This window comes from Cnephaeus nilssonii (genome assembly GCF_951640355.1).
Source record: "Cnephaeus nilssonii genome assembly, chromosome: 11".
NCBI classification, from domain to species: domain Eukaryota; kingdom Metazoa; phylum Chordata; class Mammalia; order Chiroptera; family Vespertilionidae; genus Cnephaeus; species Cnephaeus nilssonii.
The window spans coordinates 31,355,013-31,370,996 of NC_137082.1; the positions used below are offsets into that span (position 1 = coordinate 31,355,013).

The following is a 15,984-nucleotide window of genomic DNA, read 5'->3' on the forward strand; positions in this document are numbered from 1 at the left end:
ATGTGTGCACAAACACATCCCAGCACACACGTGCACCAGCCACACACGGAGTTGCCACAGCACACCGCACAGGTGCTGCAAGCCCTGCCGGCTTCCGTGGCCACTTCCCCTTCTCTTCCTGTGTTCCCGGACCCTCTGCCTCTGTCTCAACGTGTGTGTCTGTCTGTGAGGGTTCTGAGTCTCTCTTCTTCCCTGGTTTCCTTATCTCTCTTCCTTGGACTCTGTTTCTCCCTGTCTCTTTGGGAATCCTCATCTCTGACCCTCTGGACACTCGTGGGGTCTCTCTGTTTCTGATTCTCTCCGAATCTTTTCTGTTTTGTTCTCTGTTTGTCTGACTCTGTCTGTCTCCATCTGCCTCTATATCCATCTGACACTCTCTCCATCTGTCTCTCTCTCTCTTTCTCTCATTCCCCTTCCCCCCGCCCCAACCCCCAAAACCCCATGTCCATCTGACTATCTCTGGCTGTCTGTCTGTCCCTCTCTGACTCCCTTTCGGTGTCTCTCTGTCTTTCTCTGACTCCTTCTGCCTCTGTCCGCCCCTACCTCTCTCTTTTTTTCCCTCTCCGTGAAACTCTCTTGGAAATGCATCAAAGACTGAAGTGGCCGGATTTCAAGTGACAAACAGCACTCCACCCAGAATCCACCCCTCCCACCGCACTGCTTCCTCCTCCACATCCCCTGTCACGAAGCCTATTGTGTGGGGCCCAGGGAGTTCAAGTTGAAGGGCCCTGGGCTCCGCGCCTCTGACTGCTCAGCGCTACCTCCCCATTGGCTCCGAGCAGCTTGCGCTCAGCAAGGGCTGAGCCACAGGGGGAGGCTCTCGTCCATAAAAGGGGGCTGAGGCACCAGAACTGCCATTCGAAGGGGCTTTGGTGGTGCTCACAGCCGCCTCTTGGGCACCTCCTCCCGAGCCGGAGTCAGAGTGGCCCTTTGAGTCTTGGACCGACCACCTGCTGCCACCTGCCACCACCCTCCGACCTGCTGGGGCAGAAGCTGCCCAGGACAAAGAAGAGAGAGCACAGGTAAGACCCAGAGGGGTGCTGGAATCTCTTTTGGTTTTGTTTTGCTGGTGCTCTGAACCTGGCGGTGGTGGGCGCTCTGGCTGGGGGATTTGGGGTTTGGGTCTAATTACCTGGAAGACATAGTTACAGTTAGGAGGCTAGTTTACAAAAGACAGATCAGGGGGAGACGGACTGCTCTTTGGAATTTCCCTCTCCCCACAGCCCCGGCGGAAACAGGTGGGTTTCTCTCTCCCAGGAGGACCACCCTCTGTTTTAGCTCCAGGGTCTCCTTGGCCCTACAGTCCACCTCCCAGCAGTTCCCATGGGAGAGTGGGACTGGCCCCTGGGTGGAAGAAGGGAGAGTTTTAGCTAATCAGAGTGGTTTCAAAGGTCAGCGATTCTCACCGGACTTCGAGAACAAGGGCTTCGGGACATTAATGAGGTCCCGGGCTCTGGCATTTACTGCGAGTCATGTACATCAACGTACAACAGAGTTCAGCCTCTTCATCCTTTTCGGATCGAGTTTAATTGCTGACAGAGGACTGGCTTGAGTGGCTCTCTTGGATGTAATTCCACCCAGAAATGAAGCGTGGGGCTGCCTTGTTGGGAGGGGGTGGGCAAGAGAGGGACACCAGCCAGCCGAAGCAGCCTTGGAGGGCTTTGCTTGTCCATTTTACTTTGAAAGGACTTGTTGCTTTCATGTAAATTGCAGCCCCAGGAGTCTAGTCAGGCGGGAAGGAGCCCTTTGCTCCCTGGTCAAGATATCCACACTCAAGGGAAGTGTTACAGCGCCTCAAAGTTTGACTGTAGCAAAACAGCTACTGAGTTTGGGGGCGGGGGGGGGGGGGGGGGGCGGAAGGGCGGTCAGGAGCCTGCTCAGGACTCTGAGGCTGAAGAGTGAATTCTGAGACCTGCTACTTTTTCCGTGGTATCTTTTATGTGGAATCTTTACAAACATCCCTTCATGAAGCCTCTAAGCTTGGAAGGGGAACAAGCTCTTTCCGTTACTGGGTCTGATTTTAGTTCCCCTCCCACAGATCGAAGCCTTCCCTACCATCTTTCTCAGGAGGGCTGGTAAAATAGACAAGGCTTGTCTTTCTCATTTGACAGGCATTCCAGCCAAGATCCGTGCCGTTTCAGAATGTGAATCCTTGTATCTTCATTTCCTCCCTCCTGCTCCCTCTCCCCCCCGCCCGCCCCACTATTGAACCTGCCACCCCAGCCCCACCTCCTCTTGCCTTTTGTTCTATTTTTGCAGGTCATTTATCCCCGGGCTTTGAGATCTGCCAGGGGAGCTGTTGCAGCAGGTGAGTTACCCTGCCTGGGGGAGGTTTGCATTAGTTGAAGGGATCTCAGGCCCACCGCCTTGCCCCAGGTGAGCTAGAGGTGTGAGGGGTGGCAGGTAAGTCCTGTGATCGGCCGGCGGCGGCTGAGAGTGGGTGTCCCAGTGGTTCCTGAGGAACCCAGCACATTTCAGAGGAGCAGGCAAACGGACCAGTCCTGGGGCTGTTGGGAGAAATTTGCAATTTCCTTAAAACACAGGGAAAGGGATTAGGGTCTTGAGGTAACTCCATATAGCATCGAAATGTCTGCCTCACAACACCCGAGACAGTGCTGGGTTCAAATCCCTCCACTCATTTGCTGTGTGGTTTGGGGATAGTAGCTGTCCCTTTCTGAGCGTTAATTCTTCACCCATTCACCTCCTGGGGCTATTGTGAGACCTCTGTGGGCTATTGTAATGCGATGCCTGGCATTTACTAGGTACTCCATAAATGCTAGTTGGCCTGCTCAGGTTTTCCCTGTTCCCAGTGGCAGAGTTGGACCCCTTCTCCCCCCTCCCCCCGAATCTGCTCTAATCCTTGATCACCTCACTCATTACGTTGTGTGTAATATCCACAAAGAAGCATCTAAAGTCTATTTTTTCTGTTTGTGGGGCGGCGGGCACTGCTCTCCCCTCCCCACCCCCTTCTCTCCACACAACAGAAGACTTTATTTCTTCATTGGATCGATCTTCCCTGACTCCCCGGCCCACTGCCAACCTCCTCGGGTCATTCTCACACAATTGTTGTATTTATTAGATGTCTTCCATCAGTCTGAGCGGGATCAATAGTTGGTGGTTTGATTTCAATGCGTGTCTGAGCAAGTGTGTCCAGCTAGCTGATTTCTCTCATCATTTTCGCTCATCTCAGCCCATAAGCGATGGGTAATCTCACTGGGTTTGACAAAGGTCTGAAACGATTTCACGAAGACAGAGCTGGCCATCGTGGTGGGCAGTAAACCTCACTGGAGACACCCAGGTTAGCCAGGACCAGGCCCCGGGGATGGAGAGGTGTCCCTGCGTCCTTTCAGGTGGACCTCATTAACTCCTCCCACTCTGGGTGCAGATGATGCTCTTGGCAGAAGGAGGGGAAATGGCCCAGGCCCACGAGACACATCTCTTGCCTTGGGGGCTTCTCTCTGAGCCCATCCAGCCCACCTGCTGGCCAGCGGGTTGGCTGCAGGCTGCAGGCCTATTCGCCAGGGGCAATTTGTCCGCCATCACTTGGCTCCTTGACCTATTCCTGGACAGTTCAGTTTAACCTGACAAGGGTTTATGGAACAGTTATTATGCAGTTGGGTCTTCAGTGCACTGGCAGGAGGAGAAAACTGATATTTGTGATTCACATAGTAGGTCAACCTCCTGAATCAAGGTCCCCTTCCTTTCCTTCCTTTTCTCCTTTTGTTCCCTTCCCTCCTCTTTTTGCCCTTCCCCCCCTTCCTTTTCCTATACCTTCTTCATCTCGTTCCCATTCACTCTCCATCTCTGTTTCTCATCTTTATTTCCCTTTCCCACGTTGTTTATCGCCTCACATTTTGATTTTCTTTATTATTGTTGACAGTATTACAGATGTCCCCCACATCCCCCCTTTGCCCCTCCCCTCCCAGCCCCTGCCCGACCCAGGCCTTCACCACACTATTGTCTGTGTCCTGGGGCTACACATATATGCATATAAGTTATTTGGTTAACCTCTTCCTGGCTCCCCACCCGCCCTCCCCTGAGGTCTGTCAGCCTGCCCCATCTCACTCTGGTTTTCTAGGTGTCATTTCTCTGTGCATGCGAGCTGCACCTCTGCTGTTCTTTTTTGTCTCTCCCTCTCTGTGTGTGTCTCTCCCTCTCTGTGCGTGTCTCTCCCTCTCTGTGCGTGTCTCTCCCTCTCTGTGCGTGTCTCTTCGCTGCCATCTCTCTCTGGCCCACCCTCCTTTTCCTTCCTTTCTCCCCATCCCTGAATTGCATCAAGTGACAAAGGGTGGGCATGCCATGTGAGTCCTGCTTTTGAAATACGTTCTTGTAAAAGCGCGGATTAACAATCCCGCGGTGACCATCAAGGGCAAGGCTCTGTCACTCTGGTTCCTGGACAAGTGGCCTGAGAGATTGGCCAACCTTCGGTGTGGGCCCTCATCCTAGGTTCTGTGTTTTAATTCCTGCAGAACTAAATAATGGCTTCACTTTCCATTCAGATCCGAGCTCCCCATCTCCCTAAAATGATCATCCATTCGTTGTTAATGACGCTGAAGGCCTAACAAAAGCACTGTGCTCTAGTTTTGGGGTGTCCCTTTGCCAGCCCACTAGAGACCCACAAAGATGAACTCTATGTATTTTCTTTTCTTTTTTAAGAGAAAAGATTGATTTTTTTTAGAGAGAGTGAAAGGGAGGGAAGGGAGAGAGAGACAGAGAGAGAGCGAGAGAATCGGTTGCCTCCTGCGTGTGCCCGGGTTCGAACCTGTAACCCAAGTGTATGCCCTTGACTGGGAATCAAACCCATGACCCTTCAGAGCACAGGCCAACGCTCTAACCACTGAGCATGCCGGCCAGGGTGAACTTTATATATTTTTGAGTGAAATAAAACTCCTGAAACAGTCTCACCTTCAGGAATATGATAGTTTGGTGGGGGGATTTGATGGGCATCCCATGCGTACCTGCACCTCAGGGATGGTGTGGAGAGTAGAGTCACAGACTGACTGTCAGCCAGTTTCTGCTCTGCCTTGCCTGTTGGCCTCGACCCAGCCATTTCACTTTTCTGAGTCTCTGTTTCCCCATCTAGAAAATGGGACTCAGTGCCCAGGCTACTGGATTCTCCTGAGGGTCATCCTGCAATCATTGAGCTAAAACAGACAGCAATGAGCTTGGCCCCAGGGCTGTGCCTTCAACAGTGGAGTTCAGCTCTGCCCTGCCCACCGTGCTCGGGACCTTGGAGGCATTTTGTCACTTGGTTCTCATTCTTCCTCCTGGAACCTGAGACTGTAATCAAAGCCCCTGTGGCGGGGCGGGCTCCCGGGAGGCAGGCCGCACGAGCAGCAGCACAGGGCTCGCAGGCTGTTGTGATGTGTGCTGCTGAGGGTCATTGAGAGGACGCCATCCCCTCCCTTCCAGTCACCACGCCCGCCCGGTGTGGGAGGCCCCAGCTCCGGCTCCATTTCCCTCCTGATTCGTGATGTGACCTTAAACAAGTGATTTCATTTCTACCTTTTCCCATTTCCTCTTCTATCAAATAGGGATAATCATATGCGATAAAGTGCTTGGGGAGATAATTGCGATGTTAAATCAAGCCATTATTATTCCATGCTGGCTTTTTAAACAAAAACGCTCCCTGTTCCTCCAAGCCCTCTGAATACAATATAGAAATATCATCAAGAGGAGATAATAGGGCAAGCAGTGTTTTCCCTTTCAAGGAACTCTGGGCCCTCGGTGTAAAAGGGCCTGCCCTGGTCGGAGTGGCTCAGTTGGTTGGAGGGTCGACCTGTGCCCTGAAGGATCCTGGTTTTGATTTCCCTTCAGAGCACATGCCCAGATTGCGGGTTCCATTCGAGGTCGGGCTCATGGCAACCGATCGATGTTTCTCTCTAAAAAATCATTAAGCCCTGGCTGGTGTTGCTCAGTTGTTAGAGCACTGGCCCACGTACTGACGGGTCTTGAGCTTGATCCCCAAATCAGGGCATGTGGAGGCGGCAACCAATCGATGTGTCTCTCTCACATCAATGTTTCTCTCTCTCTTTCCCAACCTCCCTTCCACTCTCTCTCAAAAAAAAAAAAATATCCTCTGGTGAGGATTAACAACAATCACAACAAAAATGAATTTAAAAACTCACTTTTTCTAAAAAACCCAAAAAACCCAAAAAACATAAAAAGGGCCTACTATGTGCTGGCCCTATAAATGATGGTGTTTTAGTCGGTCCTTATGGAGACATGGCAGGAGGGTGGTACCTCATTTACAGATGAGGATACTGAGGTTTGGAGAGAGGCGTGATTCCCCTCTTACTTTCCCAAGAAAATCAGCTTTATAACTATTAGAACAATTAAAGTTATAAAATGGTTACAAAATTAATGAAGGCAGGGATCAGCAAAGAGTCAGACAGTTAAGTATTTTTGGCATTCTGGGTCTTTCGGTCCCTGTTTCAATATGCAACCGTGCTTTTGAGCATGAAGGCAGCCATGGACGCTACAGCAACAAACGGAATGGGATATCGAGACGAGAGGATGTGAAAGAGATTTATCGTAAGGAATTGAATCATGTGGTAAGGAGGCTGGTGGGTCCAAAATGTCCTCCTCCCCCAGCCCAGGCTTCCCTCACTGGGCTGTCGCGAAGCACCATGAGGCAGTGGCTAAGGAAATGCTTCCCAAAGAAGCCTGGGCGTGTGGAGGGTTTTTCTTTGGGAGGCTCTTAGGAGGCCCTCTGGCCTGCCAAGTCCATGAAAGAGCCTCCTCCGTCACGGGGGGTCACGCAAGCTCTCCAGCGGGGTCTGTGTGCCTGCCGCCACCAAGGCGTTTGCTGTCTGCCTCTCGTACCAATGAATGGCCAAGTTCCTTTTCTCTTTAGCTCATCCTAAATCAGAGGCAACAAGCAGGCAGGCCTACCTCTGATGTATGACTTTCGAGCAAATCCCCATAGCAGAAGAGAAAATACTCCCCCGGGACCCATCTGACATTGCTCAGTAATTGGTTTATTTCACCAAAGGAAAGAAACAGAATGTCTTAGGAAAATCTCAGGGCTGATGCATCTCTATTAGAGTCACCTTTTTAACCCAGAGACATCCAGTCCGAAAGCCCAACATTCCCATTTCCAAGCCGAGTGAACTTCTCTCTCAGCTTCAGACTTGTCCTCTGTATATTAGGTATAAAGACACTCACCTCTGGGCTGTCTGAGGATTAGAATAATGTGTTTAAAGTGGTAACACACAGCCTGGCACCTAGTAGGCTCTTGAGAAGTGGTGGCTATTTTTGGATTGATGTGACTACGAATAAGGAGCACTCAGCCCTGCCTGGCACCCAGTAGGTCTTCCACATCTGATAGTCAATTCATTCAACAACTTTTGTTTGTTTCTAGTGTCCCAGACTCTAAATTAGCACTTCTTTTTGCCCTCTTCATTTCCCACCTCCTGTAGCCCAAGTAATATTGGAATGGAGTCTTCCTACTTTACTTCTTAAATCACCTACTATGTGCTAAACACTCTATACATGATCATTTTTTAAATTCCTACACCAATCCTCTGAAGTGTTATTATTAGATGCCTTTTATAGCAGAGAAAATCGAGGCACAGCAGAGTGAGGTAATTTCTCCAAGCTGGCAATGAGTGGTGGGCTGTGGTCTGAGCCCACATTATTGGCCACTTGGTGACCTTGCTTCTGGGCCAGGAAGGAATCAGAGGTCTCACCTCTCCTTTCTTGTCAGCTGTGCCCCTACTACCCTGTGTGCTCCTCCAAGTTGTTAGAGTTGTTAGGCAAACCAGGGGCTGCGAACTCAACTGTCTACCAGGTGCTCAACAGGGACAGACACGAGGGAAGCCACAGGGCGGGGACAGTGGGGACCATGCTGAATGGGGCCTCTCTGTGACTGTTGCCAGATTAGAATGCAGACCTGATGTCTCTGAGGCTTTTGATTTTAAAGAATATATACATTTTTAAATTGATTTCAGAGAGGAAGAGGGAGGGAGAGAGAGATAGAAACATCAGTGATGAGCGCTAGCCGGTTTGGCTCAGTGGATAGAGCATCGGCCTGCGGACTGAAGGGTCCCAGGTTGGATTCCAGTCAAGGGCATGTACCTTGGTTGTGGGCACATCCCCAGTGGGGGGTGTGCAGCTGATTGATGTTTTTCTCTCTCATGGATATTCTAACTCTCTCTCCCTCTCCCTTCCTCTCTGTAAAAAAAAAAAAAAAAAATATATATATATATATATATATATATTTTTTTTTTTTTTTAAAAAAAAGAAAAGAAACATCAATGATGAGAGAGAATCCCTGATTAGCTGCCTCCTGCATGCCCCACACTGGGGATCGAGCCTGCAATCTGGACATGTGCCCTGACCAAGAATCAAACCGTGACCTCCTGATTCATAGATCGGTGCTCAACCACTGAGCCATGCCGGCTGGGCTAAGGCTTTTGATTTTTTTAAGACAAGTTGGAAATTGAAACTTTTAGAGTGTAAAAATCTCCCCATTTTAAAATAACAGCAACAATGTTTTTAAAATCCCTATGCACATCAGCCCAGCCTTTGCCCATCTGCTGAGTTTGTCCTGCGGGTGGCCGGTTGGCACCTTTGAACACTATGCGAGGCTGGGAGGAGGAAACCAGAGGCCCCTGCCCCGCCTGACCCTACTGGACCCCTAATTCCTGCATCCTTGTCCTTGAGAAAAAGGCCTTCCAGGTCGAGGGAACTCCGTGTGCAAAAGCTTGGAAGAAGCGGGGGTGCTTGTTTGAGTGTGGCCAGGCCCAGGTCCAACAGAGCCTACACCCAGTGTGGGTGCTGTGCATTTGCTGGGGTACCTTGGACAGATGGCATAATCTCTCTGTGCCTCCATTTCCTCACCTGTAGAATGGGGAGACTATTAGTCCCAGCTGTATGGGTTGTTATAAAGACCCCTTACATTAAGATGCGTATGGGACTCCGTGTGCCCTGATCAATGTCAGCCCTTCTCAGCAGGAAAGCCCTGAGAGGCAACAGGAGGCTGCTCTGGGGCCAGGAGGAGACTGCTATGGACCCCTGGCGGGAGAAGCAGGAGGTTGGGGGGGTGGGGTGGGATGAAGGGGCTGGGACAGTAACCGTGGTTACCAAGGTGAGCTCCAGGAGCCAGACCCTTGGCCACCTACTAGCTTTTGACTCTCAGCAGGCGTCTTAACTCAGTTTCCTCCTCTGTAAAGCAGCATGACAACGGTGCTCACAGCATGCGGTTGCTGTGAGTATAAACGAGTTCATCCTCAGAATTGCTCAGAGCTTCGGAAGTGCTCAACAGCCATTAGACCAGCTAGAATGATTGCTGTTAACTATAAAGCTAACGGATGAAAGGCAAGGATGCTGACACTGCTTTTGCCCGGGACAAGCAGAGCTCAAATCAGACCTCCTACCGCAGCAACCTCGCTGTGTGGGGAGCCTCCGGCCAGGAGGCAGAGGGCAGTGTAGGCTTCCTTCCCCAGCTGGTTAATTCACTGCTCGGCTTGTAACAGCCCAGCCCAGCCGGCGCTGGAATCAAAGAAAACATGAGCTGCCTGCTCTGTGTCTGCATATAAGAGGCACCACTCACCCACCTGGCACCCAAGTCCTCTCAGCAGCTGGTAGAGTGTGAGAGAAACTCGAGGGCAGGCGAGGACGTGGGAGGGACACAGGTCACCTCCCTCAGTTCTCTTCTCTGAGCTCCCTCCTCAGGGGAGCCTCTTGCCCAGCCAGAGAGGCAGACGGACCTGAGTCCTCACCTTTAGCTGCTCTGCAACCTCAGGGGGTTCACCACGCCTCTCTGAGCTCCAGGTTCCTGATTTATAAAGTGGGGATAGCGATGCCCACCTCTCAGAGCTGGGGAGTGGATTGAGAACAATATACAAGTCAAAGACCTGTGCACGGGGCCCTCGGGGCCTCATGGAGGGTTCAGCTGTTAATGAGTCAGCTGTTCTAGAAACTGTGATCATTAAGGGTTACACTTGTGGTGAGTCAAACAGGATGACTTTGCATCCCAGCTTCCATTCACGGGAGGGATGGGCAATTCATCGCACTGGAAGTGCCCCCTCACTGGGAGGGGTAAATGAGACGAGGCATTTAGGGATGTAGCTCGAGGCCTGAAGCACAGTAGGGGCTTCCTAAATGCTGGCTGGGACCACTCTCAGGCTGGCTTTGATGGGGGAACCGACTGTGGGTTCTGAGGAGGGAGAGCTGCTCTGGGCTGCAGCGTGGGGCTCTGAGGCACGCCGTGGAATCTTTCGAATCCCTAACCACATGAGCAAACAGGGCAGTTTGCAGGATTGGGGCCCTTGGAAGAGGGAAGGAGGACAGCCATCCCTGGCAGTGGCATTAGAAAATTCAGGCTGCAAGGACCAGGCAGGGAGGGGCATGGACCCCTGCCCCGGGTGGGTATCTTGGGGGAACTCCCCAGTGCCAGTTGGGAGAATTGCCTTGTGCCCCCATTTGAATAGCTTTGGGCCTTGATATTTGGTTTATGAAAGAAACAACTTTTAACAGACTATTGTGAGGCATTAATTCATCTGCTTAGTGTTTATTGAGGCCCTACTGTGTGTTGGTCAGATTTGTCGGTGCTGACACAGCAGGGACTATGACCAATAACATCTATGCTCTAAAGGAGCTAATGTTTCAGTGGGGGAAATAACAAGCATCTAATAACAGGACAGCATGAAGTGGTGATGTCAACACAGCAGGGTGATGTGAGAGAGGCCCGGGAAATGGGAAATGTTAAATGCAGGGGTCAGCAAACGCCTCCCTGGCGATGGGACATTGAATTCACTTGGTTACAAGAAGGAGCGACCCATAGGAAAATCAGGTCAGAGCACTGCAGCCAGGGGAACAGAAAGCGCAAAGGCCCTGGGGTAGGAGCCAGCATGGCATGTTCGAGGAGCACAGAGAGGGTATTACAGAGACACAGACAGGACACGGCTCCTGCCTTCATGGGGCCCACGCCTGAAGCCTCACACAGCTAATTGCCAGGTAGCGGGATGTTTTCATGGAGGAGGCACCGGTTACTGGGATAATGCAAGGAGGAGCTTCCCGCATAGCCTAGGGAATCGGGGGGAGCTGCCTGGATGAGGTGATATCTAATCGAGGACCCACATGACAGGTACCAGAAGAAGAGAGGAAGGATTTCCAGGCAGAAGGAACAGGATGTGCAAAGGCCCAGAGGTGGGACAGGGCCTGATAGAGTCATATGGTAACTAAGTAGCTGGATGTGGTTGGAGCCCAGAGCTGAAGTGTTGGGGTGCAGGAGTGGGATTGAGGCTGTCCCTGACATTAGGAGAAGGGCCACACGTGGCCCACGCCAGCAGGTCTGATCACAGAATGGATATGGCTGAGCAGGGTGAGCAGGAGGGGTCAGAGAAGGAACCGGAGGCAGGGAGGCCAGCGTGGAGGGGAAGGTGAAGGTGGCCAGGGTGAGTAGAAGTGCTGGGGTGGAGAAGGCAAATTCCAGAGACCTTACCCAGCAGAAAGGCCTGGCCTGGGGACAGCCTGAGCAGGGGGGACAGGCAGGTGAGGGAAGCCTCAGGGAACCCAGGAAAGCAGATGGCCCAGTGTCTTCTGTCTTGGTACGTAGTCAGAGTGGGGTTTGAAGGATGACTAACTCGGGTCAAGTCCTGGCTTATGCACTGCCCCGCTGTGTGGGCAATCACTCCCCCTCTCTGAGCCTCAGTGTCCCCATCCGTCCAATGGCACAGCCTACCTACCTTCAGAGCGGTTGTGCCGATTAAATGCAAGCTGTGTGGGAAAGCCCCTGGCACATCGCAGAGGCGCTCACTGCATGTTTATTACCTCCCTTGACCCTTGGCCTGGGGCCCCCACTGTGCCTCCCTGGGCCTCTGTTTTGTCATCTGTAGAGGGGGAACGAGAATGCTTGCCTTGGAGCCTGCCAGCAGGAATTGGTGAGTTAACTGCGGGCTCAGGATACACCCCACAGGATAGGCGGTCACAGATCTCATCGTCTGCTCTTTCTCCCCTCCCAGCAGGAAGAACCGAGACAGAATGGAGTGGCAGGGGCTGGTGCTGGCTGCTTGCCTCCTCGTGCTCCCCTCCGCCTCAGCGGACTGCCTGTCCCGCTGCTCCTTGTGTGCTGTGAAGACCCAGGATGGGCCCAAACCCATCAACCCCCTGGTAGGTTTCAGGCAAGGCTGCTGGATGCCAGGCAGTGGAAGGGCCCATCTGTGTATAGAACCCAGAGAGGGGAGAAGGCAGGCCTGGGCAGCGCTGTGCCTGTCCTGTAGACTCGTCCCATCTGTGCAGGGCATGCCCTGCTCTGTGGTTAGCCTGGGAGCCTGGGACTGCTGCTTTCTAGCTCCCATTCCCTTTCCCGACCTCAACAGTACGGGCTGACTCAGGTCTGAGGCTGACTCAGGTTTCCAAGGAGCCTGATGCCTGGCAACAAGGAGTGTCCTTCATGAGGTGTGCTGACTTTGGGAGTCAGCATCCTTAGAGTAACTTCTCAGGGCTTCTTACCACCAGGCTGATGGGCACCTCCAATTCTAGTCGCTCCCGTGGAAGGAGCTCTCTCCACCTCTCCTAAATACCAGGATCTGGTTAATGGGATCCAAGTCTTGACCCCTCTCTTGGGTCTTAGCATCCCTTGACCCAACCTTACTGGCTTTGCTTTGAGTCAAGCTTCCCCACGTTCCTCTCCTGTGACAGAAGTCTGGAGTAGAGGTACCAAGGGTGTGGTGGACAAAATGCAGGTTTGGTTCTGCTGCTTTCTAGTTCCATGACCTTGGAACCTTCTCTCTGAACCTTAGTTTCCTCATCTGCAAAATGGGAGTGATTCCATTACATGACGATGATGCAAAGTTTTAAATTTACAATTCTAGCCACTCTTTATGGAGATGAGCACAGCTTGCCAGGTGCTGCCCACACATGATCCCAGCAGGGAACAGCGGTTAAGCATGAGGACTTGTGACATTAGACTGCCTGGGTCCCAGTTCCAGAGTTGTCCAGTATGGTCATCATCATGTTGTCGTCACCGTCCTCCTCCTCCTCATCATCATGTTCGAATTCTCCCAACACTCCTATGAAGTAGACACTGTTGTCCCCCAGATTTGATGAACCCCCAAACGTCCCCTCGTGTGTTCTTTCCACCATTCTGCATGGCTCTGGTCCTGCTCTATAAAGTGTCTGCAGCTCCCACACACCTAGGAAAGGTTAGGAGAGCCCACTGCTCTCTCTGGAGTCGGAAGTGGAAGAGACAGGTGAGCTCAGCAGAGCACTTTGGGAAGATCTTACTTCTGGTGTTGGCATTGCCACCTGGAGCCATGTGCCCTTGGGAAGGCTGTTTCATTTGTCCACATCTGTTTCCTCATCTTCTACGTAGACACAGAGTCACCTACCTTTATGCACCGCTGGAAGCATTAAAGTGGGCAGCCTGGGCTTAGTGATCACAGCTTGTGTTTTCTCAGACATTGGGGTAGGGGGGTACACACGCTTTGACAGTTCAGTGGGGGTGACATTACTACTGTGGTCTTTTGGGGTCTTTTGTAGATTTGCTCCCTGGAATGCCAGGCTGTCCTGCTACCCACTGAGGAGTGGGAGAGGTGCCAGGGCCTCCTGTCCCTTCTCACCGCCTTACCCCTGGGGCTCAACAGTAAGGAAGACTCGGAGAGCAAGGCCGCTTTGGAAGAGGCGTACAGTGAGCTGGCCAAGCGCGGGGGGCCCTTCCTGAAAGAGCTGGAGAAAAGCAGATTCGCACTCGGCACTCCGGCAGAGGAGAATGCTCTGAGCAGGAGCCTGGCAGAGAGGCTCGGGGGTCTCTCCGGCAGGTTGGAGGAGGGATCAGAGCCGGAGCTGATGGGGGACACTCAGCTGAATGATGGTGCCCTGGAAGCTGGAGCCCTGGATTCCGACGAGGAGGACCCCAAGGAGCAGGTCAAACGCTATGGGGGCTTCTTGCGCAAATACCCCAAGAGGAGCTCAGAGGTGGCCGGGGAGGGGGATGGTGTGGGCCACGAGGACCTGTACAAACGCTACGGGGGCTTCTTGCGGCGCATCCGTCCCAAGCTCAAGTGGGACAACCAGAAGCGCTATGGTGGGTTTCTCCGGCGCCAGTTCAAGGTGGTGACTCGGTCCGAGGAGGCCCCCGATGCCTACTCCAGAGAGCTCTTTGATGCTTAAACACCTCCCTGGTGAGTCAGGAGCTTCCCCCAGAGAGGAGTGCACTCATTCTTCCTCCTCCCGTTCCCCGTCCCCACGCTCTGGTTCAGCATTGTCCACAAAGCATCCTACCCAGCCTGCCTCTCTTCTGCCTGGAGCGCAGTGTTTGTCTGGGTCAGCGAGGGGGAAGGAGGGCGGTTCCCCTCTTCAGGAGGCTTGTGCTTGGCTCAACCCTAGACTTCTAAAACCACCACCGTTCCTGTCAGCCCCTCAACCCCAGTCATGGGACTCCCCAGGTCCAGAAACCCAGGCTGACGCCTTCATGCCTCTAGATCTGTTGTCTCCAAGCTTTGCTGGTCACATGCCCCTCTCAGAAGAAACACGAGCACACCCCCCATGCAGATGTTCTCATTTACCATAAAGCACAGCAAAGATAGAAATAAACAAATAGATATCCTTATGTTTTATTCCCAAACCTTAAAGGACCTCCTGTGCACCCCACTTTGCAGACTATGCTTTAGGTAAAATGCTCAGACACTGCCTTTTATTGGAGCAGGAGTTGCTACGCTAGAGGGTTCAGTTTCTAGCGGGTTAAATGTTCAGCCAGTGTGGTGGTACTCTGAGTTCTCGTTGTTTAGAAACACACATCTGGAAGAACTGAGTTCCCGGACTTCAGTCCATGTTGGTACCATGGACAGCGCCCAACTTCTCCCAGGAGAAGGGAGGGACAGCCCCTTCCAGAAAGGTTGCGGAGAGCAGTTCTCCCTCTGAATGCTGAAATGATCCAGGAGGGAGTGAGGCAAACCAATTTGTTCTGTGCAACCAACTCAAAATGTGGACCAGCTCCCTCAGCCCTCATTAAACTAATTAAACTGATGGGTATCACACTCCCACCCCAGGATGAACTGAAGCTGAGTCGAGTTGATGAGGTTAAGCACAACCATGTTCTTGAGCAGCTGAGTCTGCCGCCAAGCGTCCAGGCCATCTGGCCAGACATATGCAGTGGGCACTGAGCAGGGGGATCCAGGAGCAACAGTGAGACAGCTAGAAGGCCCTCCTCAACCCCCAGGATGATGCTTTCCTGTTAGTGTCAAAAGGAAACCAGAGAGAGGAAGGAAATGATTAAGTGCTTAATGCCAAACGAGTTCCCTTGATTCACACAGCCCAGAATCAGAGGCAGGGATCTCCAGATGCCTCGATTTCAACCAGAGTTTTCTCTCTCTCTGTCTCTCCTGCTCAACTGTCCCCAGGCACTATGGTTTGGTTTGTGGGTCCAGGAGGCGGGACTGGATAGGAGAGGGAATGGACTTGAGTTTGGTTAATTTGTATAAGATCCTACTGAGCACACCTCTTCATGTACAACTCCCAGCTCTCTCATGATGTTCTGACATGTATTGATTGTTTTAGGGTTATTTTGTGTGCTTTTTAAAAATCCCATTTATGCAATTTACTTGGAATTTGCTTGATCCTTAGTGGGCCTGTGCTATTTCCCACTCCCTAAGTGCAATAAATAAATTAAATTGCTGATGACTTGGGGGCTGTGTGTATGTTTGCCTCAAGTCCCTAGAGAGTGAAAATACCATTTGCAGAAAAGAGTGCTGGGAAATGAAAAATACATAGGCGCGCGCACACACACACACACACACACACACACATTTTTATGTTAGAAAACTAAATGTAAGTTAATAGAAAGAGCACAAATGTTAGAGTGCCATAGCCCTAAGTTTGAGATCTGTGTGGCCTTGGGTATCTGTGTGGCCTTGGGTAAGTCAGTTGGCCTCTCTGCACCTTCATTGGCTCTGATGGGGTCATATTTCCAATTCTGAGCTAATGCCAATCATTGTGGCTAGATTTAACATGATGCCAGGATCTGTCAGTACTGAACTA

General features: G+C 51.9%; 1 protein-coding gene across 1 annotated transcript; it reads left to right on the forward strand.

Annotated features, from left to right (window-relative positions):
* The first annotated feature begins 823 nt into the window (after positions 1-823).
* PDYN (prodynorphin) lies at positions 824-15,354 on the forward strand. Its single transcript, XM_079783451.1, has 4 exons — positions 824-1,022; positions 2,260-2,308; positions 11,970-12,117; positions 13,489-15,354. Exons 3-4 carry the CDS (start codon positions 11,989-11,991, stop codon positions 14,116-14,118), a joined length of 759 nt encoding a protein of 252 aa, XP_079639577.1. The 5' UTR covers positions 824-1,022; positions 2,260-2,308; positions 11,970-11,988; the 3' UTR covers positions 14,119-15,354.
* The last annotated feature ends 630 nt before the right edge of the window (positions 15,355-15,984 follow it).